This window comes from Bacillus rossius, chromosome 1 (genome assembly GCF_032445375.1).
Source record: "Bacillus rossius redtenbacheri isolate Brsri chromosome 1, Brsri_v3, whole genome shotgun sequence".
NCBI lineage: Eukaryota > Metazoa > Arthropoda > Insecta > Phasmatodea > Bacillidae > Bacillus > Bacillus rossius.
The window spans coordinates 275,182,358-275,208,368 of NC_086330.1; the positions used below are offsets into that span (position 1 = coordinate 275,182,358).

Here is a 26,011-nt window from a genome sequence, read left to right on the forward strand (position 1 = left end):
TCGTTTTACGATTTCTTAATTATGTGGAATTTTGTAACGCCAACATTTTGGTGGAATTCCTTTTGTCAACCGCTGATAGAATAGAAGGTTCAGCCAAAGGTCAATCAATATCTTCTATAATTTTGTAGCTGACTGGTGAAACTGGAAATATTCGTATGAAAACGGACGACCTTTTTTACTTTAAGTAATGATGAATACTTTTTACTTAAAATTTACTCCCAAAAGTAACGGAAGGTCTAGTACACATTATTTACTTATGTCTAGGGGGCAGTAATATAAGTGTGAAATAAAAGTGCAGTGTTTGGATTCAGTTGCGTGAGGATCTGTGACGTGGGATTTCTTAACGCAAAGTTGCTGGATTATAATTCTTATCGTTAGAAAAAGGATCTTTGCCAGTAAGTGTTTCTAGTGCATGTATCAGTGTTAAAGTTCACCTTGCTCTCAGAAACCTGAAGCACCACTGGTAGTTAAGTTTTGAACTTTTGGTTGTTGCTGTTGTCAGCTCTTTTAAATGCACTATAAAAAATTTTAATTTTACAAAAAACATTCCTTTTAAATCATTTGCCAATTTTGTTTTGTTTGAAAAACTTTGGTTTTAATTATTATTCAATGTATTAATTTATATTACAGAGAATTAATGTGACTAAATAGAGAATTTAATTTATTAATATAGAATTGAAAATAGAGAATTAATATAACTTAATTGAAATAAGAATAGACTTATAGAAAGAAAATTTTACTTTACTATTGCAATTAAGTGTTTTAGCAACAAGTATCGAAACAATAAATTTGTATAATGTGCAAAACATTTTTATGCGTTTTCCTTTATACTACCAAAAATATAAGTTGTTCTTCTAATTTCCTAATATTACTAATACATTTGTTTAACTTACACATTAATGACATGTCTGGCTCCAAACCGGTTCTATAGTCTCTTAATAAATACCATTTGTAGAAAATTATCTTGACATGCATACTAAAATTTACTGTCTGTTGTATACAAACGGGATGATGGTGAGGTGGGTTTTATGTAGATGGATTTTTCTGAAGCCATTTTTTCCTCATATATATCCTTCGTTTCTTTGCTCTTATTGTTTTTTCCACTAACGGTAAGTGTATCGGTATATATATTTGAATTTTTAAGAGTTCACAAAATCTATAACATATTTGTAGTACTTACATAGACACGAAACATACGACAGTTTGTGATCTTAGTATGTAATTAAGTTAGATAAAGTAAATATAAATTAATAATAGGGCCATTGTAACCAAATTTTAGGGAGGTTTATTTTAAACGAAAAAAAAGACATCATCCCTAGTTGGGCAGAGAAAGGTATACCTGTGCTAGCGGTTACGTCTTTGAAATTTAATTCAAATGCAAGAGAAGCCATTTCATTATTTGGCCAGACCATTTAGGGCGCGTTTGCTTCCGCGCACAATTGCTGCGATTTTTGTCCAGACAGTGGGCTCGAGCCTGAAAGAAACATCTTTCACCAAGTACACACAAAGCAACAGTGTTTTAACATAAAACAATTTGTGAGCGAGTATTTTAACAGGATGAACATTATTTTAATTAAAATACTGTCCATCATGTTAAAACTCACCAAACAGTTAATACATTTAGGTTCCGCACCCGTTAGTCGATTACACTTCTATGGAATTACTGTAATATTAACGGGAAACATTTTAAAAAACATTTATAGCGCTAAGTATGCCTATATGTTTTGTATATTTTTGCTTGAAAGACTGAAATCAGTCTGTGAATACTTACTACAAACCAACCTTACAATTATTGAGCTGATTCAACATTAATATATGCCTAATATTATTGTATAATAATATTATTAAAAAAACTATTTATTGTGACAAGATTCGAACCATGACCCGTGAAATGCCAGTTATCTGATTATTTTAAACCTTGAGGTTACTTTTTACTGTGACTTGTTTAGTGTAACAATTATATTTCGGGGTATTTTCACCATCATAAAGTTTCATTTGGCACACCAATGCGTTTGGTATTTACCCTAATGTTTACGAAGGTGACTTCATACGGGCCTATGTTTTGCTACACGTGGATCCGCCATTTTGTGTCACATTTCTGGTCATCGACATCCCTTCCATGTTCACGAAATTATTCCTACCGAGTGACGTGTACCGAGTGCAAAGATGTTTACCCATCAAAAACACGCCCTTACCGATTTTTAATTTATCTGTGGAACATCGAGGTACGTTTCTCTGTATAGTTACTGGCTATTTACTCTATTTACATGATCATTTTCTCTCCGTTGGTCTGCTTCGTCTTGAAGAGGAATCGTAAATGTAGTAGACTAGCATGCTGTTCCAGCACGTTAGCCGTGCTGAGTGCAGTTATGATCATTTCGGCAACGGCCCTTTTTATTGCGTCGTAAATTTTGTAGTACCTAACAATGCTGGTATTTTTTTCCCTTTGTTTGGTGTGTTCAATGAATATGTGGTCAGATATATACAGGTTAAGTCAGAACTCTGCTGAAAAATTTTGGCTGCTTTGTTTATTTAGAGAAATGATTTTATTTAAATAATAAGGTACCGTGTATTTTTTCATGAAGTGATGTTGCCCCCAAATATTTTTAGAAAATAATTTTATGACAGCGACAAGTTTTGCTGTGGTTCAAAATGCTTGTTTTAATAAACAATATCTGGATGCAAATTGCTACATTTTAAATTCTTTCTCTAATATTTGCAATAAAATATTTTATAATTACATATTCATATCCGTAAATCAGCCTTAGGAAGCAAGAAATCGTAGACATGTTTTTAAACGTATTTTTTTTTACGATGAACAAGCAGCCAAAGTTTTTTGGTCGAATTCTGACTCACTCTGTAGAAGATTGAAGATGCTGTTTATTTATCCTTCTTTTTTTTAGAAGCTGCAATGTAATGTTTGCGAAGTACAGTTATACTAAAGTAGTGTCGTGACATCGCCTCAGACGTGTGTTTTCGTTTCGTACGAAAACAAGACAGTAAATATTTTTAATAGTTCTCGTGTGGACAACCAGAGATCGGAGCTTTGCCAAAGCGCATTCGTGGCTAGTCGGGCAGGACCGTTAATGTGAGTCATATTTACTGGCCAGACAAAGAGAAGAGGTCGTTGGGCTTGATAGGTTTACAATCAACTACTTTAAAGAAAACATTATAGTGTCTGGGGATGTTTACTACCCTACTTCCATGAAACTTAGTATCAATAACTTCACTGTAGTAGCAACGGTTTCTATATATTTTTATTTTTGTCTGGACACGTCTCTTAAATAGAACAGCAACTTACTGATACCAGTTAAAAATCAAGAATGTAACAAAAAACGTCTATATTGTCTCTTCTTAATAATTTTTTTAAGTATTAGCTTCGTAGAAGCATGTGTGGTGTAATTTATAAGCATGTATAATCAGTTCAATAAAATAATATTGAGTTAGCGCCCATGATGAACGTGGTGTTTAGGGGTATGGCGGGATCCAGACATGGTAGCATACACTTAATTATTATTTTTTTTGTAAATGGAACAGAAATATTAATGTAAAATAACAGATATTTGTGAATTTTTACATTTACAAGAAAACAAAAGTATTACTACAAAATAGTAATTCTGGGTTCAAATTATTACCCGGGCATTTATGTTTTATGTTATCTCAGTACCTCTTAACAGTTAAGGTCATTTGTAAAATGTTCCCTGAAGGGCTTTTCAGTATTAACTACGTTCTTTAATATGCATAATGAAAACCAAATATAATCAGTTTTTTTAAGATGTTTGAAAAACTGTTATTGAATAAAAAATCAATTTAAATACAGAAGTATGTTCTAATTTTAGTTAGAAATACTCAGTATTATCTCATATATACAAAAATAACCGTAGCCATGTGTTGTACAAAGTTACAATATCTTTCTTGTAGTATTACAAACTATTTTTTGGCAACTGGTTTTCCAAAGGAATCTTTTGTAATAGTATGGAAAAAAAAATTTTCGTTGTAGTGATTCATTGTTATTTGAGTAGAATTTGTCAAGATCAATCACCTAAAGCAATATAATGTGTGCTATGGACGGTGTTTCTTTGTGCGTGCATTTAAATAGAATGTAGGAAAAGTTTAACACATAATAATTTGGGACTCAGCCATGCAATAGCCAACGCATATACAGTACCCTTCAAATGATAAGGACAATTATGAAAACTGTACCAAACGTTTCTGTCCTTGAAATTGGGAGAAAAATTTAATCATTCAGTTTTCGCCGTTTTTGTCATCAGAACATTTTTCTTTGAATTCAAATTATAAAAATCAGGTTAAAATATAAAGTTATGAAGTTTTTTTACAGGTTTAAGAAAAGTATGAGTTTGGTACATTTAATCATGTAGAAACAACGCAAACACGATAAATATGCTGGTATCAGAATGTTACATTAAAAAAATCATAGAAGATAAAAATATTTTCAGCTTTTTTTATATTTATGATGTTAACTTTTGAAAAAAAAATAGCCTAAAATTTGTCCAAATTAAGACGCTCTCTCTCTATATATATATATATATACCTATATATATATATATATATATATATATATATATATATATAGACGTTGTTTCATACGTTATTTTTTATGCCGGAAAGACAGTAACTAACACTGGAAACTGTAGTTCCCGGGCCACTCACAGGCGCCCCGATGTCCGGCGCCGAGCGAGAGAGCCGGTGTCGGGAACCGTGCAAAGGGAACTACTGTAGGCGCGCTGTGTGAAGGCTCCTTCCTCCGCCGCACACAGCGTCTCGCTCTCGGTACAGCCCTGCTCGCTGCCGGCTACTCCGCCGAGCACGTCTCTCGCTGGACTGCCGGCCGTGCGCCACTCCGCCTCCGGGACATTCCATCGCTCGAATTCTGTCGTTCTCTTTTTGAAGCTCTACTGAAAGAATTGAATCATGTCAGTATTGTTCATTTATCACATATGTGCACATTTATTTACAGAAATTGAATAATAGTTCAAAATATCTACCACAAAAACTATATCTATATATATAGCAACATGTAAATGTCAATAAAATATATAGTATTTAAAATTCGGAAAAGTCTAAAAGGAGAAAAAAATTTAATTATTTATAACATTGATCAAATCATAGTGCTACCAAAAACAGATAGAACTTACTGTATATACAGGTAAAATGTTAGTATAAGAGTAAAGAAAAATATTTCAAACAAGCCGTAGACGCATCTACTTAAAAAATTACACAATTGTGAATGAAGCATTCGCCAATTGTTATTGAGTGGTCTATCACTCGGCTTCCACTAGTGCGGTCTGGGCTTCGGTTCCCGTGTGGTTCGTACATGCACTTGGGAAACGTGGTGGACGTTTCCTGTAATTGGATGAGTGTTCTCAGGGTGCTCCCGTCCATTCCCACCCGTGAACTACATCATTTGTCCATTATCGTCTTGTTACATACCTAAGTTACTAATGACTTAAATGTCTTCGCAAACTAAGCAGAGAGATCGGCCCAAGTTAAATAATTTAACGACCTTCAGGCAAAACTGTGTTTTTTTTCCTTTACGCTCTTGGAGAAAGTCCTTTGTTCTCAGTTTCCTGAGTGGCAAGTGGTTCAAGCGATTCGCTCATAGTTTGTAGTCGTTATTAGGAGAGAGGGTACGTACATCTTTAGTACGATATCTTTGAAACTAAGGCAGTTTTGGCACGTTTCGAAAGAAAATTAATCAGTGACAAGATTAAAAATTCCAAACGACTCTTTCAAAGAGAAATCGGGTAATCACAAAATTATTATTATTATTACCATCATCATTATTTTTTTTCCGTTGAGCGGATCTCGCTCGTGGACTTACGCGCGCAGGGAAGCCTTGAAACGCCCGGGCGTTAGCCAAGAACTCGGCAGGAAATTTCGCGCAACTCCAGAAGAGAAAGACTAAAACAACGCGATAACCAATGATTCCGCAATCTGGCGATGGGAAAAGGACTTGTGGGGGGGGGGGGGAGGCATGCGGGCAGTGTTGGCGTTTCTCAACGTCGGCGGGGACACGCGCCGCATTGTTCGCGAAACTGGCGGCGAGCGCCGAATGGGCACGCGCGTTTATCGCGGCCAGGGGTGTCCAAGAAGCCGCCGGGCCTTTGGATAGCGACGGGGGAAATTCGCAATGTCTCTTGCCTCTGCATGGACTTCTCAATCCCGTGAATCAATCAGCCAAATGCCACCTGTTCATTTGCGATAGTCTGGTTCAAGTGACTGCTCGTCACACGACTGAAGTGAAGAAAGTAATCAATATGTTTAAAATAGTGTGTTGGTATGTATGACGTCGATAAACTCCAACACCGTTTGACCGATGGCCATGAAAGTTGGCACGTTGAAGTGTTAATTCACGGAGAAGGTTTTTATGCTATCCATTTTGCTGTAACCCACAACTATATGGCGCTGCAGTGCATAAACTTCGATACCATTCAACCGATCACCACGAGTAAAAAGAAAATTATAGGTCAGGGACATACAAACAGTAGGTAATTGTGTTTCAATTATCTATGTCCACCACACCGGGTACTTTAGCTAGTAGGGTGTAAAAGAGAAATACTGTATGCTGAAAATAAAACTCCACAGTTGAAACAATAAAAGCGACGGAAAACCCGCGAAGAGTCTTCCGTTTTTTTATACTTAGTTTTCGCACGGAACAATGTGATTCAAAAATCGCTAAAAATATTAATTAAAATTTAAATTGTAAAAAATTCAAACAAATTTCTATGAAAGTCAAACGGACCCTCCGTGGGTAAACTATGTACCCAATTTCATGGCTCTAGATCTTTCAGATACTGCGCTACACGAACTAAAGGCAAACTCTCTCTCTCTCGCTCTCTTCTATAGTCGTCAGTAGTCTCCACATTGTAACAACCAGGAGGGAATGACACATCAGCTCACGTGGGTGACGGCAATTAACGTAACAACTACGTCAGTCCACTAATGCTGCACTAAACAAGTATCCAAAACTAGGTTATGCGGCTCGTCAAGCCAGAAAAAATATGTGAGCGAGACTTTTATTAGTACTCGCCAGAGACAAGTAATTTTATTAAAACACTGTCCTTCTTGTTAAAATTCGCCAAACATATAAGACTATAAAGCTTCTCTTTGTGTTGGTGAACATTAGTTTGCTCCATTCGTCACAGATGGCAGCACTGTGGTTGTTACACATTTCCGTTTCATGACTTTCGTCGTATTCACGAAATTACTGCTACCTAATGCCGTTTATCAAGAGCTAAGTTGTTACTCATAATTAATATTACGAGGTGTTGCCAAAACCATTAAAATTTGAAGTTGTGGGGCCTAATGTAAAATTGGTGAAGGTATTCGTGCTTGATATAAATTGCGAAGTCACTCTGGTTTGCAGTTAGTTTGTAAAACAAGCCATAGATGTCATAGGTGAATAAGGTTAATAATGCCAGAATATTGTTTAAAAGATTAAATGGAACTCGCTAAGAATGTTAGTAAGAGTGTTTGAAAACCAACATAAAGAAATATGGCTTTAGTTAAAAATTAACTCCTTTTTTATCACAATCATTTTTTTCTTTTCGCAGTTGGTATGTTAGTTTACATTTTTATATCATGTAATAACAAGTGCGCCATATTTAAAAAAAAATTCCTACTTTTATCAATAAGAAAGCATTTAATTGGCTTCAATTTCATTAGCACGTGCTCTATCTAAAATATACTAATATTTCAAATTTTTGGGAAGATAACTATTTGACCTCTGATTAGTCTCCGAAAATATCTTAAGTTCGCCACTCGCTCGTGGTACTATTCAGTTGGAAAAAAAATTATAATTATGTGAGATTTCATAAATTTTAAAAATTGACTAGTATTTTAATTGTCGCTGGCCTTACATAACAAAAAATTTCATTTTAGTTACGATTATGCTGTCGGACGAATAATCTACAATCCCGGAAAAAAAAAAAATGAATACGGAATTTTTGAGAATTTTTATTGAAGTGAAACATTTTCACAGACAGTAGAGCATTATCAGCATCACAGTGTAACAGAAGAGAGTAGGTAACGGAGTTAACTTGTGTAACGTATGTAACGAATATTTCTCTATTGCACGTTTTTTTTTTCCTTTCAAAAATTATGGTTTGATTCGTGTAGGCTACTTTCCAATAATTTTGTAAATGTTTGTGTACTTTCTCATACTTTTGCATACTTTTGGTTACTTTTACATATTTTTGCAACTCTTAATTCGCAATACTTAGTTCTCAAATCTGTGATTGGATTAAGTGTTATCATTATGATTGTGAATTTGTATAAACTTTTCCAAGAGGGTTATGTATCATTTGTTACCTATCTTAGATTGAATTGAAGACATGAACAGATCAAGTAAATAAAATTCTAATTTTAATGCATTGATAAGCGTGTTTCAAATATTTGTGTACCCATAAAAATTTCCCATGCCTCTTTTATATGAAGTTTCACTTATAACGCGTATGGCGGCCACGCACCCATATATATACATATATACATGTATATACATATATATAAATGAACATAACGTTACCTACATTTTACTTTTATGGCAGAAAAAAAACAAGTTTCACATACGATAATTAACTGGGCGTCTGAACCGGAGTCTGTCAACAATATATTTGAGCTTTGAGCACACACACACACGCACACACACACGCACACATACCCTAGTATCTAATCTAGATGGTAACATATTTATTAGATACTCAAATTATTTACATCAGCTTGTGGATAGTCTACTTAGTAGTACCTCCAGAACTTTATGATTACAAAAATTTATTACATTTTCCGCAACAAAACCTGACTAAACACTGTGTTTATTCTTCACTTTAATAATAATATATAAATTAGAATACTGTTCTATAATATGTAATTCAATTACTACTACGGACTCCAATAGACTAAAAAATATCCAGAAAAAAGTTTAGATGTATATATAGAAAATTTCAGTCATGCGACATCCATTTTGACTATACTACATATTTTATAATTCTAAAATAAATTATCTTTTCATTAGACGTTCTATGAATCATTAATTGATTTTATCTTTTTTTATTCCTCAGCTTTCAAATCGCAAATTGACTTAATAATCTCATATTACAATAAAAGACCCAATGACACTTTCATTATAAGTAAACAGAATAGCTTAGTAAATAGGTTTGTTAAATACTTACTGTCACAAATTACAACTTTTTACTAGAAACAAAATAACTATTATAACATAAGTTTTTATATCTTTTGATGATATAATTAAAAATATATTTTATTCTGGTCATAATTTTGAATAAGCTGTAAAGAAATAAAAATAAATTCAAACCATCATAATATACAATTTTTCTTGATTTTATTGTAAAATCTTTTTTAACTATCACATTTTTGATAGGCTGTAAAAAATTAAAAATTATTGCTGTTGTGAATTTTTTTTTCACATGTGTGTCTGCCTGTGAATTGCGTTGTCACATCTATTGTCACTTTACGTATATCTTAAAATGTATGTTAGTTTTAATTTTTTTGTGAAATTTGATTTTTTATACTTCTTAATGTATGTTTCTATGTTTGTTTGTTTGTTTTTTTTTCATTCTGTAAATGGCCTCCAGCTGTAGCGTGGCACGTAGAACCAAACCAAATAACTAAATAAGCACCGTGAGCTGGACTGTGTTGGCGTGTGTGGTTCCAGCCACGGCCGCCAGGGCGCGCCTGCTGCACACCATCAAGAACGTGTGCCTGCCCAAGCTGATATGCGAGCTGAACGCGGCCCCGCACAGGGAGAAGCTCACCGACTCCGAGAAGTCTCTGCTGTCGCTCATCAGGTATCCGTCCCTCTGCAGTTACTGCTCGTGTGGTCACATATTGTATATGAGATGCCAGGGACATCAGGTCACATAGTAACTAAAACTTCATCAGTAACGTTAAATATAAAAAAAAATGTTTTTCTAGGCCTATTTATTCACTTAAAGTAAATTTTGGCAAAAAAAGGTTTTTTTTTTTATGTTTATTATCCATTTCGACAGATCAGCGTCGGATAAATATTCTCTTACAATGAAATCAAATTAGATACCCAGCTTTTCACTTAATTTTGTTATTCACACTTTGTCAGAATTTGATATCAATTCCAAGTTTCTTGGCAATCATCAGTGAGCCCCCGAGTGAGGGAACGCAACGGTGAAACGCTAGGCTAGCGTTCGGGAGGAACGCTGTCCATACGTTCTTATTCCACAATCCCGTGATTATCCTGAAACACCCCAGAAGAATGCTTCGATGGTTCCGTGCTTTATGCCATGGGCGATTTCTTTTCTAATTTTTTATTAACGGTACGGTGTTTGCTCATCCATCTCTGGCAACCATGTTGGTGATAAAACGTAAAGTAAGAAATTGTAAGAAATTACATTAATTTTGAAATTAATTAAGCAAAAATTTCTCATTTTTGTGTGAAACAGTGCAATAATTTTACGTGTGGACCATTATTATTGAAAGGAATAGTTCATTGATTCATTTCACTGCACACAGAAAAATATTTTCTGATTTTTTATTAAAGACTCATTGGGAAACCACGTGTCAGTAAATAGTTTTTAAAAAATGAAAAAAAAATATTGTAACTATGAACAACTTTTTGCGTGTACGAAATACGTTTTTCAAGATAAAATTGAATATTTCTTACGAAAATTGTCCCATCATTATAAATTTTAATAGGTTTATCATTCAAGCAAAAAAATTCTTAACCTTGGGAATAATAATCGAGTATTCATTCATTGGACGTATTTTTGTTTTATTGTGCTTATTAATGTGCGCATTTAATACTGTAAAGCTATTCTGGGAACGCTTTATAAATAACTTTTACTATTAGAGTAACTGGGACACCACAAAGCATAAATTCCCGGGTAAGAATCCGGATCCAATATTACTGCGAATACTTTTATTAGTGATGTTTTCATGTAAAAGTAAAAAAAATATAAAAATATGTAATTTTACATAAATTTTTCTGTTCCAAATACAAAAAAAAAATTGCAGTTCGGGCAATACACATCTTGCATTGTCTATATAATTAGGTAATCAAGATATTTCTAATGGCAATTGGTCAGTTACAGTGCTACATGCTTCAGTGGGTTGTAATTTATTAGGTAAGCACTTCTTCTACTTTGTTCATACCTGGCCCAGGGTCTTCAGGGTCGTGTCAAGAGCACTGCAGTCCAATTGCCAACGTGAGTCATATGTACGTGTGCCTCGCGTCTACTCTGTGCTGTCCAGTGAATCCGCGCAATGCCCGCGGCTCTAGACATTATTACAGAGGTTTCGGCACGCTGGCCCCTGTGAGACAAGGGACGTGTTGAAACAAACACCTGAGGCCGGCCCACTCGCAGGGGCTATCTCGCGCTAACCGCTCCCCTCCCGCACCAAAACACGGCGCATTTCGTAAGGAGCGACGGTGGCGTGGCCATGGCTTGCGCAACGAACCACGTCTGGCCTTCGCGCGCCTTCCCGCGTCCCTCGCTGGCCTCTTAAGGCCCCTGCCTACCCGGGCACACGCGGTGCGCAGAGCTCCAGGGGAAACCACGTGGTCTGAAAACTACTCGACATAACCGAGCGTGATCTGCTTACGTAACGCATTTAATAATTAACTTATGGCGGGAAAGCAGTTTTGATTTCGGTTTAAGTTTTTAATCTGTATTCATAGAATAGTTAAAATGGCTAAAAGGCGAGTTTTCAGACTAATTTTAAGGCGTAAAATAACGAGTACAGATCCTTGAAAGCACTTAATGGACTTGAATTACACCTTTACCTTCATTTCTATGCTATATAATGTTACGGTCACCGCTCAGATTTTACATTTGTCCAATGGACGACGAGAAGACTGCGCGCCTGTTCACCGTCTTGCGCTTAGAAGCGACACCGCGCTAGAAGCATCAGCGAGCGTCGCGCTTATCTTCCCGCCTCACTAACATAAACACACGCCTGACTAGGCGGTCCCCTTAAGGCTTTGTCTCACTCGCCATGTTTCTTTTTTTTTTCACATTAATCTTATTGAAGGGCTAAAACTGAAATTTTAAATCGATATCTGCCTTGCATCCCCCCCCCCCCCCCCAAATATATTGTCAGCTTACATACACTAGGCGCTCCACAATGGATGTGAAAAGTCGAGCAAGTATTAATAATTACAAACACCTCCACATATTTTAAAACCATTAGGTATATTACTTTTTAGTAAACATCTGTTGAAAAAAAAAATTTTTTTTTACAGAAAACTAAAACCAAACAATGCGTGTGTGACCGAGCTTTAAATCCTTGTCACATTGTTAAATATTTGTCCCCAATAATATTTGACAAACATTTTAGAAGTAAATAATTATCTATATATGACATTCAACTTACCCATTAAATAAAGTTGTCGTGTAACCCCAAACATGTCTTTAAACCTGTCACACCATGAAAGATTATTATTAAACTAGGATAGGTACTTCTTTTTGGTGCATAACATCTTAGCTCTCGGTATATAGCATCTGATAGGAATAATTTCGTGAATGAAACGGAAGTCGAATGAAATGTAAATGTGTAACCACGTTGCTGCATCTGTGGTGGATGGCGTGGACAAAAGTTAATAAAGCCAAAGAAACTTTATAGTCTTAACCAATTGGTGAATTTTAACAAGATGGGCAGCATTTTATTAAAATTCCTTGTCGAAAATCAGGTTTAAAACCGGGGTTTAGTACTTTTTTTTATATTTTTCTTTTTTTCTTTATCGGCGCTCTTTCATTGTATAGTTTAAAATTGCGATTTGCTAATCCAATGACTCTATTGTTGACCTAGCTACTCAGGCAGTGAATTCTAGTGGCGGGAGTATAATCTGCGTGTAATTCACTTTCCGAAATATAGTTTGAAAAAATTTGCACATATTTATTACGCTCAGAATTACTTTAAAAATGCCATGTAAATTTAGTGTCCGATTGCGCACATTTATGGCATTTGCCAAATGAGAGAACATGAATTTGCTCCTTACCGAGGCAGATATTTTACATCACTTGCGAGTACCTACTGACTTCCTCAAATTTATTTTTTCAATTTTTATCTTGTTGTGCAAATTTAATAATGCATAAGTTTGTTCATGGAAAATTTAGACGTAATTAATAGATATATTTTTTTTTCACTTTATAGCTTTGGAAATATATTATAATTTCTATAAAAAATAATACTTGTGCATTGTGAAATAAAATATTCCGTGAATTGTTGAAATCGTAGCCTTAAGATAGGTACTGCATTCATTCTAAGACTATCAATGTTAATTTAAATATATAGCCTATTAAATATCGAATGAGCTCTTTGCCCTTTTTAAGATTTTTTGAGACAGAAACGCGAGGCTGTTCCGTTTTCGCTGAGAACAATTCTAAGTTATTGATTTTGTCAGGCATACTAAATATTTAATGATAAGCCTTATTTATAAAATATTTAACAGAAACTCAAATCATCCAACTTGTAAAAAAAATATGGTGGTGGTAGTGACGTTTTCGGTCTCGCTATGACACTACAAATTTATTTAAAAAAGAAAATAATGGAATATTTTGGAAGCGAAAGTTTGATGGTGTGTTTAAGCCACTTTTCTCTGGTCCTTCTGTCTGTTTCTTCGGTTGTCTGGATCACGATAGACTATTTTGTCCTCAAAGACTTGCTCAGGACCCTAGTCTATGACACTAGTAACCAAAGTTGATTCCTAAACCTCCTTAAAGAATATAATCCACATAGTCTTCATATTATTACTCCGTAATTTTGTTTTCATAATTTCTGTACCTCAGAATCAAACCAGCAACTTTCACGACTGAGTAACTTTATACAAAAGTAAGAAAACGTATATTTCAATGATGACTTGTTTTCTATCAATGTCCACATTTACGTTTGGGATTTTTTTTACAAACAGACACAAGTATTAAACATTTTAACTCCACTTGCATCTGTCTGGTTCAACATAAACTTCAGACATTGACTCTCACAAATATTACTTAATGCTTCAAAAACAATTTAATTGTTCACAATATGGTTCGAAATTAAACTAACTTTTAAGACAACATCCAAATAATAAAACAAAAATCACTTAATTAGGATTTGTGCTCCTTCGAATCTGAGGTACAAATATTACAAAAAATACTATATGAAACTAAATGACCAAAACCTTTTGTTTATTCCAAAATAGACTAATGTAATCTGTTTAAAATATTCTTGTGAAATACCGTATAAAAGAAATTTTAATGTTTACGCGCAAAATTTTGCTCCCAGGAGGTCTGTACCAACTGTAAGCATTGTGATTTGTAACCTGCATATAAAATTCAAACCAGAATTGGAAATTACGTAAGTCCAGTAACCCTTAAAGGGTGGCAGAACATCAACAAGGTGACCAAGTTTGATTTATTATATATATATATATATATATATATATATATATATATATCTTCAAACATTTTCAAAAATCCAAAAATGTATATACCGTAATCTATTCTATTAGGTACATGAGTTAACTTTATCTCTTTTTTTATCAAGGTACATCAGTTATATCATTTAATATATATTCAGTGGTTATATTTAATTCGTAACTTAATTTATTACAGCAAAAAAAAGTATTTTAATTAAACAGATAAATTTTAAACCTGTGATAATAGTCCAACTAAATAAACAGGCTAAACCGAACCAAATGGTAAGAGTAAATCACTAAGTAAATTTTGAAGGCAAAGTTCGTGTATCTGGAGAGCTGAAGTATTACTTTTCCAAAACAAATATGGCCACCAAAACTCTTAACATTAATAATCACAAAATAAGTAGAAAAGTGCAAGAAGTGCAACGAGAAAGAAATTAACGTATAGAGCACCCATTGAAACTAACTCTCACTTCAACTTTAACAAGTGTGTCACACAAAGTGCTGTCTATAATAATAGTATATACTCCAAGAAAAATTACATCTATCATTACACAAAATCATACAATCAGACTTTAAAAAAAACTTACTCTTAATTACAGAAAATAGCAAAACAATTACCATACTTATCCCTTTAAAACCTCCATCATTTCGCGCCTCTCTTTCTCTCTCTTAACAATTGTCAAAGATATGTCAGCACCGTGATTATCCTCGCTGTGTTTTGCCTCCTAAACTGCCAAAACCTAGAGCATGTATACTCGAAATATCCTCCCCCTTCCCTCGTATTGTCGACAATCCTCTGGGAATTCAGAACATCAAAGAAGCTTCAAGATCGTTCTAGCAGATTTATCGCTTATCTGGACTATAATCCAATTTATGGATACATATACGAGGCTTCCACTTTTATTCTTCTTCGTTTTGCTAAGCTCTCAACCTGTCCAGTTTGTACCACTGTGTTACTTTGGTTATTTTTACAAAAAAAATTTCACTCAACTCTCTACGTAGTCTATGGTTTTTGCAGCACACGGCAGTACCCTATCTATGACTCGTTGATGACGACACATGTTTAATTTTCCCTGCACTTAGTCTCAAGTAAAGTTAACAATGTTTTTTTATAAAATCTTTAACCTTTTTAGTATAGTTACATAAAAACTAAACGTCTCGTGACACTGTCACATATTGTAGAGTTCCAAAATATGATAAACATGGCGTTACAAGAAACATTTGGCATGTCCCCATTGTGACATTCTATAAAGGTTTACAATATTTGAATTAAATCATTGAAATAAATTATTTTAACAGCTAGATCCGAAAGAATTTTCTTTTAACAGGTACAAAATAATTTTTCACTTTGTAGAAGCGGATTCATTCTGTAGAAACGTTGACATGATGCAAACACACCACATTGACTTAGTTTACATAAATTATTGGACTATAGTTATCTTGAATCACCCCACACGACACTGAGCCAGCAATAAACAAGAAGAAGAAGAAGTGTTGACCTGGGTAACTGCCGCATACCCCAAAGAAAAAAAAAACCTGTGACATTTTAGCTAAGGGGTTGTTTTCCCAAAATTATTTTGCTTTATTTTTTTCATATTTTTTGTGATGATTTTCAAAAAATTTATAAGACAACTACTGTAAGTTAAATTTAAATAGTTTAATAATTTGATGAATATATAATAGTTTGGAGAAACTTAAATATCAGATTTTGTGTAATTTAAGCATGAACTGAAACCATGAAATCATAAGGAATACGGTTTTTAATAAATGGTTGTGTGTAGCCTTTGATGAAAAGGACTTTATTTTAAGTGATATCATTTATAAAAAATAAAAAAACTGATTTTTTTCAAAACACAAATAAACTCTTTTTTCATGAAATTAAGATTAACCATATATGTATTTATTTATCGTAATATCCCTAAAATATTTTTTTTTCCAACAAAGGCTGCATAGGAAAAAACAGTTCAAAACTATGGACAACACGATAACATACAGTTCATTCTTCGAATGAAATGTATTTTTTTCTTAAAACAATTAAAATATTAACTATATATTAATAAAAACTGTTTTCAAAACACTTACCGTAGGTATGTTATGAATGTATTTAAAATCATAAGCCAAAATTAATAACTATAAACGAACTATACTTTATAAATACACTCCTTAAGTCCAACCTAAAACGAAAAATAATCTCTAAAATAAAATAGCCTTACTTATAAGGATTTCTGTTACCATAAATTTTACTCAATAAATGTAGCGAAAAACTCCTAAACACATTAAATTTTTATTCATATTTGAAGTAGCGATATTTTATCTGGTGTATTTTCACTTTAAAGAACATACATTATAAGCCAGCCTGTATTTTTAGTGTGAAGTCATTCTTCAGCATGGCACTGAATTCCTCAAATACCTTTAAGTTTATAGTATATGAAAAATTTGTTATTTAAAAAAAATTAGAAAAAATTTCTGATATAGGTTTACAAGTAAGAAGGAACTATATGGCATTATTAGCAACAGAAAGGTTAATATATACAACACTGAACAAAAGTTTATAGCATCTACATTGTGTTGGAAAAACCCTGGTCATCATGGTCCCTATATTAATTGCCAGGAGTTGGCTACGGGTATGGAATGTTTTATCGTACAACCAAATGGTGGGGTTATTGGTAAAAGTTGGTAGGTACAATATTTTAAATTAGGAGTATTGTACTAACCAAGACGAAGATAAAGGTTACAGTTTCCACACTAAGTTCATATATGCAAATCATATTTATGATGGTTGTTTCAGACATCAAATATATATTTTTTTCGCAAACCAAAAGTTTCCTTATTGTTGACAGCAAAAATACTTGTGCCTGTTTCTGTTATTTGCCAGATCTTTGCAGCGACCTGGCTATACATGTACCTCAGTGTAGTATTTGCTGAGTGACCTTGTTCCAGCGACACGAGCATCAGCGTGACGGCGGCCGTGACCTCCAAGTACCACTTCGCCGCGCACATGGGCCAGCTGATAGCAGGCGTGGACGGCGCCGGCTGCCACAACTTCTACCCTTCGTGCCCGCTGCCCGGCCTGCAGGTGCTCAACATGATGAAGAAGATCCGCATCAGGTAGCAGTCGGCAGCGGAGACGTCTCACCGCATGGCCACCTCCCGAGCGACGTTGAAAACCATCCCAAGAGTGGACTGATGTTGATCATAGACTCACCGAATCCTACCTCTCGTGAATGTAGGTAATGACATCGTGAAGGTGATCATCGTCAGCTAGCGAACAGCGCTAGGAACATTCCACGTGCAACTAAGTCAACAGAGATGCTGATAGTCGGTCGATGGTCTGATTGTTACCACAGGTGTCACAATTTTTATTTATTATTGCCACAGCAGGTGGTCAACATGATTAAGAACATCCGCATCAGGTAGCAGTCGGTGGCGGCCACCTCTCGATCCTTGTTAAAAACCATCCCAAGAGTGGACCGATATACATTGATCATAGACATCTCGTGTCTGCGGATGAAGACATCGTGAAATTGATCGTCGTCAGCTAGCGATCAGCGTTAGGAACATTCCACATGCAACTAAGTCTAGAGAGATGCCGATAGTTTGTTCGCTGGATGAACTGATTGCTAACACATGTGTCACAAATTATTCTTATTGCCACTGCAGGTGGTCAATATGATTAAGAACATCCACATCAGGTAGCAATCAGAAGCGGAGATGTTTCACTCATTCACCTCTTAAGAAACGTTAACAAACGCCATCCAATAAGTACTGATTTGCGTTGATCCTTGACTCCACGAATCTACCTCTTATGAAAAAACCACCCGTCCGCCAGGTGATGCACATCGTGAATGTGATTATCTTGATCTATCGATCAGCGCTAGGAGCATTTAAGGTGCATCTAGAGAGATGCCGATAGTTCATTCTTTCGATGGACTAATTTCTACACCAGATGCCACAAATTATATTTCTTATTACAACTGCAGGTGTAAAACATGAGTAGTAACATCCGTTAGAAGCGGAGATGTCCCACACATCTACCTCTCGAGTGACGTCAACAAGCCATATTATAAGTGGACTGATTAACGTTGATCGCTGATTTCACCAATCCTAGCTATCGTGGCAATCTTCCGTCCAGCATGTGATTAACATAGTTAATGAGATTATCACCAGCGATCAGCACTGGAAAAGTCCATATGTCACTTTATCTATAGAAAGTATGATTTGTCTGTGTGTCTGATAAATAAATACTACAGGCATCACAAGTTCCCAGGCTGCAGTTAATTAATATCACGAAGACAATTTGGATACAGTAGTTATCAGCACCGAAGATGTTCTAAGTGTCTGCATCCATAGCAATAAAGACAAAAAAAAGGTGAATTATTCGCCAAGGACACGTCTACAACCCAGAAGTCAAGCTACCTACTTTAGACAAAAAACAGTCTAGAAAACGATAAAGATCAAGACTAGCTGATTATTTTTCTTCGAGTCCACTGCAAACTGAAGGTGCTCAGTGTGATGTAGAAAATCCACATAAAGTAGTAGTAATAAACGGAGACATCCCGCCCGTTTGCCTTTGGAGAGGAGTCAACTGACCATACCATAAGTGCTCTTGTCGATAGTGATATTAAATGTCACAAACCATATTATCCATTAAATCTATCCATCTCGAAGTTAAATGGGTTTCTCTTAAGTGAGCGATCAGCTCTGGGAATGTTTCATATGCTCCCATATCATGATTAGGTTTCTCGTTCTACTGAAAACTGACTAAACTATTTAATTTCCTAAATTCCTCTAAAAAAACACTTCAATATTATATACAGTATTTGCATTAGGTGGCGAACAGGGCAAAATATAATATAGTAGTCTGCATCATCGGGAATAAAATTGACTATCAGTTGATTGTGATTGTGAATGCAAGTTTTTGTGACCAGAGCCAAATCCCAAAGGGGCTCAAAAATTTGAAGAGAAAATGTGTTTTGATTCATAATCGATGGACATATCGATGGTGATCACAAGTAAAACAACAAACTGATAACATTCCATACTTATTTGCAGGTCGTATTATTGACAGCTAGTTTAATTCATGGGCTAGTCATTTTGATATTCCGACTGCCCCAAATATTTAGATTCACTTCTTAGCTTCCTGGATTCAACATATTAAAATTTGTAACTAATTAGGAAATAGTGATCACCAAGGACGTTTGTGTATTCTTCTGGCATAACATTGACAATTTGGGTAGATATAAATATATACATTTATTACTAGTGCCACACTTTAAAACACTCATAAGCTCTGCCCTGTATGTATTTATCCATATAATGATCAGATCTTTACGAAATAAGTATAAGTGTTAGGTGGAAGATCACTACAATTACTCTTAAACACTGCTGGCATATTTTGTAGATGCTCAAAATAACAAGAAGATCACACATTAGGTAAGGGTTAGCACGATTTTATCATTTGCATATTTTCATTTTTCGTGGCATAGATTTTCTCATTCTTCTAATTGACTAATCTACGGTGATCCTTGCTATTTTAGACCCTACTTATTATGGCGACTGATTGACATACTGCTGCTCAATACAAAATAAAAAAAGCGTTAAATGTTGCTATATATGAGGGCGCAAAATACGCCTATCGCTTGGAAGACATCAACTATTATTTCACCCGATTTACTGACTTATCGTATTCGTGGATGTAACTCATGTAACCAATATAAGACTGATTTGAATTATTTTGATCAGTGAAGATATTCTTCAGTATGGAATTGATAAAGACACTTCGATTTAACCCTAAGTTTTACCACAGCCCCATTAAATGATATCTACGTGTTTACGAGTTGTATTATTGGACAATAGTTCATCTAAATTGAGCAAGAATTCATCTAGCCAATGATAATATTTAAGTTCTTAGTCGTACGAATTCCTAATGTATCAGAGAAGGACGGCTATGACATCTAGATTAAGTGGAAGCCAATACATTTTTTACGCTGTGTAATGTAACCTGGTATTCAAATTGACCGCAAAGTGATAGCGGTATTTTATTGAGCTGAATATAACACTACTCTCTCTCTCTCACTACAATTCACAAATATTTTGTGTCTTGGAAAATGCAAATCTGAAGAGAATAATATAGTGACCTCGCTATTTTTCAAGTGTTATGCTTATCAATACATAAAATAAAGTAACAATGAAATTTTAAATGCGTATTTTTTTCGCAGATTTGTTTCAGAATCTGAATGCTCTTTTATAAAAATCGCGTTTGTCTGCAGAATGTTGGAACTAGTCAAAGGTTGGAAACATGTACATTTTTAACATATAGTTTTGTAATGGGAATATGTGAAAAATTTGTACTTTAAATAGGTATGTATTTAAAATACCTAGGTACTTTTTTTTAATGTGCAGGCTGATTCATGTGGATGACTTGTGTGATACATGTGTTTAAAGAAAGATTGTTTCAAGTTAATTGTTTCTTATTATGATTTATACGTGCAATAATAATATTACAAACTGTATCTCCGACAGATATAATATTGTCAAAGTTTATATGTTAAAATTTAAGTGAAATACTTGATTGCAAATTTTGCAACTTTATAAAATTATAATAATATTAAATTTTAAATATTATTTTTATAGTAGAATTTTTTTTCCTCTATTAAAAAATGTTACCAATTGCCAAAAAAAGGTTTTTTTCATTCATTTATTTTTCTTATGCATCAATGAAACATTTTATGTGCTTTAAGTTAGAATATTAAAAATATTCTGTATTTTTTTCTATATTTTTTAACTTTTTAGCTAGATATGTTACGGAATAAATATATTAAATGTCAACATAAAATATAATGAGTTATTTTGTTCAATAAAATTGTTGTGTGCTTGTTAATACACCTGTTTCATAAATTCTATGTAGGCCTAAGTAAAAATATATTTTGGCAAAAACAATAAGATGTTAAAAAAATTTATTTTAAAAAAAGAAATACAAGGTGGTAATATCAAAGTGAATACTTTTAACAAATGACTTTAAAGTATGGAATGTATTAACAAACCTCTTAAAATTAATTGGAATATGTAGAAGTTGGAAGCATGCAACGAATTCGATTTTGAGATAAACGAAAGCACCTTGCAACATCGAATACAATCAGTGATAACCCGATGTGATAGCCACACGACTATTAGTGATACTGTTTAACCATTTTTTTATAAAAATTTACCCTATTTTTTTAAGAAGAAATTTTAAAATTATTTATAGTATTTAAGAAGCACAAAATCATCTAAAGTATTGTTTACATAGTGTTTGTTTTATTTGGACATAAAAATTTATTTGTTGTGACAATGATTTCGCTTGCTATACGATATATTTTTATAGCAATAATAACTGACTTTGTTATTAAGGAAGCTGTTGCTATATATTTATGAAAAAGAAAACATGATTTTCCTGTAATTTTATATCCCATAAACGTAATAACCAAACAAGTCAATTGTTAGCGGTCACATTCCCCTAGTTAATGTTTATTTACACATATGTGCGTCTGCATCATGGAGTCGTGTAGACTGAAGTGTATGTGTAAAGCCTAATAAAATGGCCCTTATCCTTTTGAGGTGGCTTATGAAAAGGCAAAAAATGTTTTTATTTGTGACTAGCTGCCCGACCCGGCTTCGCACGGCTATACTAATGGAAAAAAATTAAGCCACATCTCCCATTTACAGTAATGGTAAATAAAAAAAATTCAGTGAAAATTTATTACAATGCTGTATAATGTACCGGAGAGAAAATGAATAGCACCGATGGTTTCCCGACTCGTGCACGCATCGTACAACTGATGTACCCGTACTTCGCTACGGCAGTCTACAGGCAGATCACTCTTGCGCCGCTCATTATACATGCCCCTCCTTGTGGGTACGCCACTGCCGCGCGATGCCCGTTGCCATGGAGACGCAGAAGGCATGATCAATGCAAAATCCTGTTCGCATGCAGACAAAGTACCCACTGTTGCCTGGTTTTATCCACCCATGGGATCTAATTTTCGGAAAATGTCATCCTGCGTAACATAAGGAACATTACTGTAAAGTTTCAAGTCTGTAAAATATATATACTTGAAAATAAGGGCAATAAAAAAAACAAATTAAACACAGAAAGAGGAAAAAAAACAATAGTTCAGGTTTGCGATTTAAAGTGATAAAAAGTTTTTAAATACTAATTGAACTCTTATGAGGGTACTGATTGCTTCGTTGTTAATATCACACAGGTGTTTTTTACTTGTATGGGAAAATTAAGAATGATAAGGCATCTAGTGCGTGGCAACAATGTTAATAGGCAATAGGAAATAAACTTCTAGCGCCTGCGGCATTGTCAACACACACTTCGTACGTGTACTGCATGTTGAATCTAACCCCCTCCAACGTATTTTATTCTAAATTGGACTTTTAGTAAGGATCCCTAATGTTATTAATAATATAATATAGCCTATAGCCTTCCTTGATTAATGTACTATCCAACACTGAAAGAATTTTTCAAATCGGACCAGTGGTTCCTTAGATTAGCGCGTTCAAACAAACAAACAAACAAACTCTTCAGCTTTATAATATTAGTATAGATAACCATGTCCACCTCCCCAACATGTAAACACTTCTTATTAATTTTTAAAAATAAACATACCATACAATTGTATATACAAAGAGAGCAGGTTAATATGTATATGTTTTGTATACATTGTTGTTATATCCAAGGGGAAAAAACCTACATTCTGTTTAGCAAATGATTTAGAAACTCTAATTAAATTACCTTAGGGTACCAAATTACATTAGTGTACCAAAAATATAATACAACACATTCCTTCTTTTGTTGGGTAAATCTTGCTTATACCACTGATATCTTATCCTTACGAAACATGCCCCATATTATTAGGTTCTCGATGAATACCTAAAAAATATGTGAGTGGGTTTTCTCATTCTGCTCTTGCTTGCTCCCGCAGATTTCCTTCCAACGTGACGCCTCATTCACTTCTATAGCTGGGTGAGTAACAAGAATATTTTAATTTACTTGAGAAAAAAACACTTTTTATCGAACAAATAAATGGCTTGAGGAGATGCAACGGGGAGACACTGTACTCGCATTCCTGAAGACATGGGTTCAAATTCTGTTCTGTTAATACCAGTGGCGTGTCCAGCAGGGGGCGCCAGGGGCAATTACCTACATTTGTTCAATGTTTTGCTACGAACACTACAGAGTTAAGATATTCAATGCCAATATACATTTTTAAGTTATTTTGATTGATAACAATTTTTTGTGCCTGGCTCAAGATCACTAATTAAATAAAAATATGTTATTAGAAGCAAATATCCACACTGAAATATCAGTCTTTTAGATTCGTAAGCACCAATATGTAGAAGTCACGCCAACTGCAAATAAAACTATATATTTGTCCTCGGAGGCATAACACTATAAGTCCACTTTTGGGCATATTTCTCTTTCAATCATAAACTTGATGTTCTTTCTAGTGGCTAACAACTCTAAGATATACGATATCTCAAAAATTAATATAATTTGAGTTAAAAATTTTTAGTAAATAATTGAAACTCTATTAAAAATTATTTTAGTTGCTCTCGTGAATATTTTGATTTTTGCGACATAGTCTCTGAGGTACAGAATTAACCTAAGATTTTCAGCTTCATTTTCTTTTACAATTATCTCACTGCACAAGAGTGGCTTGTGTTAATAAAACTCAAACCCAGTTACAGTCCAACAGTAGAATACAGCAACCTCATTGGTATCATAAAATCAGGTTTAGTATGAATAACGTAAAATTTAAATTATATAACTTTCCCTCGACCTGCAGTAGGTGAGAGCCCCATCCGACGTACCTCTGGATCCACCACTCAGCCACAATGATTCATATTTCCATTATTTCTTGAAGTCACTCCTTACTACAAGATTTTTTTCTATTACCGTGACTCAAAGAGTGCTTTTTTCACGAGTCTTAAACTATAAATACTGTTACGATTTACCACGGGTTCGTAAAGGATAGCCCAATTATAGATTTTTATCACACACACAGTTTAATTTATTACCACTACTTGTCACTTACAAATAATCTTCTAAATTAGCAAATAATTAATTACACTTAAAGAAAGTTCTGTTCCCAAGTCACTCGTTCCACACACCTCGCTGAGCCGCACCTCTGGCGCAACTCTCGCAGCGGCACCCATCGTGGGTCTCCGCCGCGGGACTCCGTCGCCACACTCCGCCACCGCCGAGACTTGCCTTCACCGAGGATCCCACTCGACGCCTCGCTCGCAACTTCGCTCGGGACTCCGCCGCGCCCGCGACTCTATCGCCCGGAAACTCCGCCGCGGGAAAACTCCCGACTCCACTGAACTCACTCACTCCCTGCCCTGGAACCTTTGTCCAAGGACGTCGCCACTCTGCCGCACCCGCGGCACTATCGCCCGGAAACTCCGCCACGGGAGAACTCCCGACTTCACTCCGAACTCCACTCAGACTGACTCTCTCGAGGCCGCCGTCCTCGTTTTATCTATCAGCCGCAATTTCTGGAACTCACGAGAGCGGTTGGGGCCTGTCGCGTCATCGCGAGCCGTCCCGAGGGCAGAAATCTCTCGAAAACACGTGTCGGCGGCTCGCGCAACTCCCAGCTAGAGGTGTAATAGTAACGAAAAAAAGTGTACCCGTATGTATTCGTTACTATATCAATTAGTACTCGTTACTTTCGTATCGTTACTCGTTACTTCTGATACCGCATAACATACTATGTTATGTAACAGCAACGAATCGAGTCGTATTTCGTACGCGTACAGTATGACGTCGCGTAAATAATAATAAATCGAATATAAACAATTAAAAATATTTGATAATTAACAGCTTTTGTTAACCAAGAAACAATTAAATCTCATTAGAGCGGCTTTATTATAATATCTCTTTTAAGATAAGAACAAAAAACGTGAAAATACGCGATAATAAAAAACAAAAACATACATATTTATAATTTGTAAAAAATACTTTCTTACGTTGTTTCTGTTCCAATCTAAAACTTTGTCTACACACACAATACCTTTAATAAACAGTAAAACAACTTGGACGACGAATTTCTAAATTATACTTTTCTTAATAAACAAACATCGTTCTTTGTAACGAATAAGCGCGCGCATGCGTAAAACATACGAAAGATGCGAGTAACGAAATGCATTCGTGTGTAACGTTTCGTTACTCGTTACTAGATGCCGCACCCGTTACTCAGTAACGAATACATACGGTTTGCTACAGCTCCAGTGGCGGATTTACGAATTTTCCAGGTATAGGCTGCAAAGTTTTTGCCGCCCTTGCCTCTACAATTTTCATGTCCTAGATTAAGTTCGTTACAATCCCTTTTTGCGCGATTTTTTGTTGGCAAAATCATCGATTATATCGTCGTAAGTAATATTGTTCATTAATTCCGACTCTATGCACAAAAGTGCTAAAGCGTTTAATTTTTCTTGGCTCAAGGTCGATCTCAGATAATTTTTTACCCTTTTTAGACAAGAAAAACTTCTCTCACCCGAACAATTTGTCGCTGGTGTACATAAGGCCATACGAAGGGCTATGTCCAAGTT

General features: G+C 34.8%; 1 protein-coding gene across 1 annotated transcript in view; it reads left to right on the plus strand.

Moving 5' to 3' along the window:
* The window catches only part of LOC134527614 (uncharacterized), a 42,210-nt gene extending 18,484 nt beyond the window's left edge, over window positions 1-23,726 (plus strand). Inside the window, exons 2-3 of the mRNA XM_063360455.1 lie at window positions 9,692-9,824; window positions 17,351-23,726. Coding sequence (XP_063216525.1) covers window positions 9,692-9,824; window positions 17,351-17,522 — 305 coding nt within the window. The 3' untranslated portion in view covers window positions 17,523-23,726. The remainder of the gene's footprint in view (window positions 1-9,691; window positions 9,825-17,350) is intronic.
* Window positions 23,727-26,011: the final 2,285 nt, after the last annotated feature.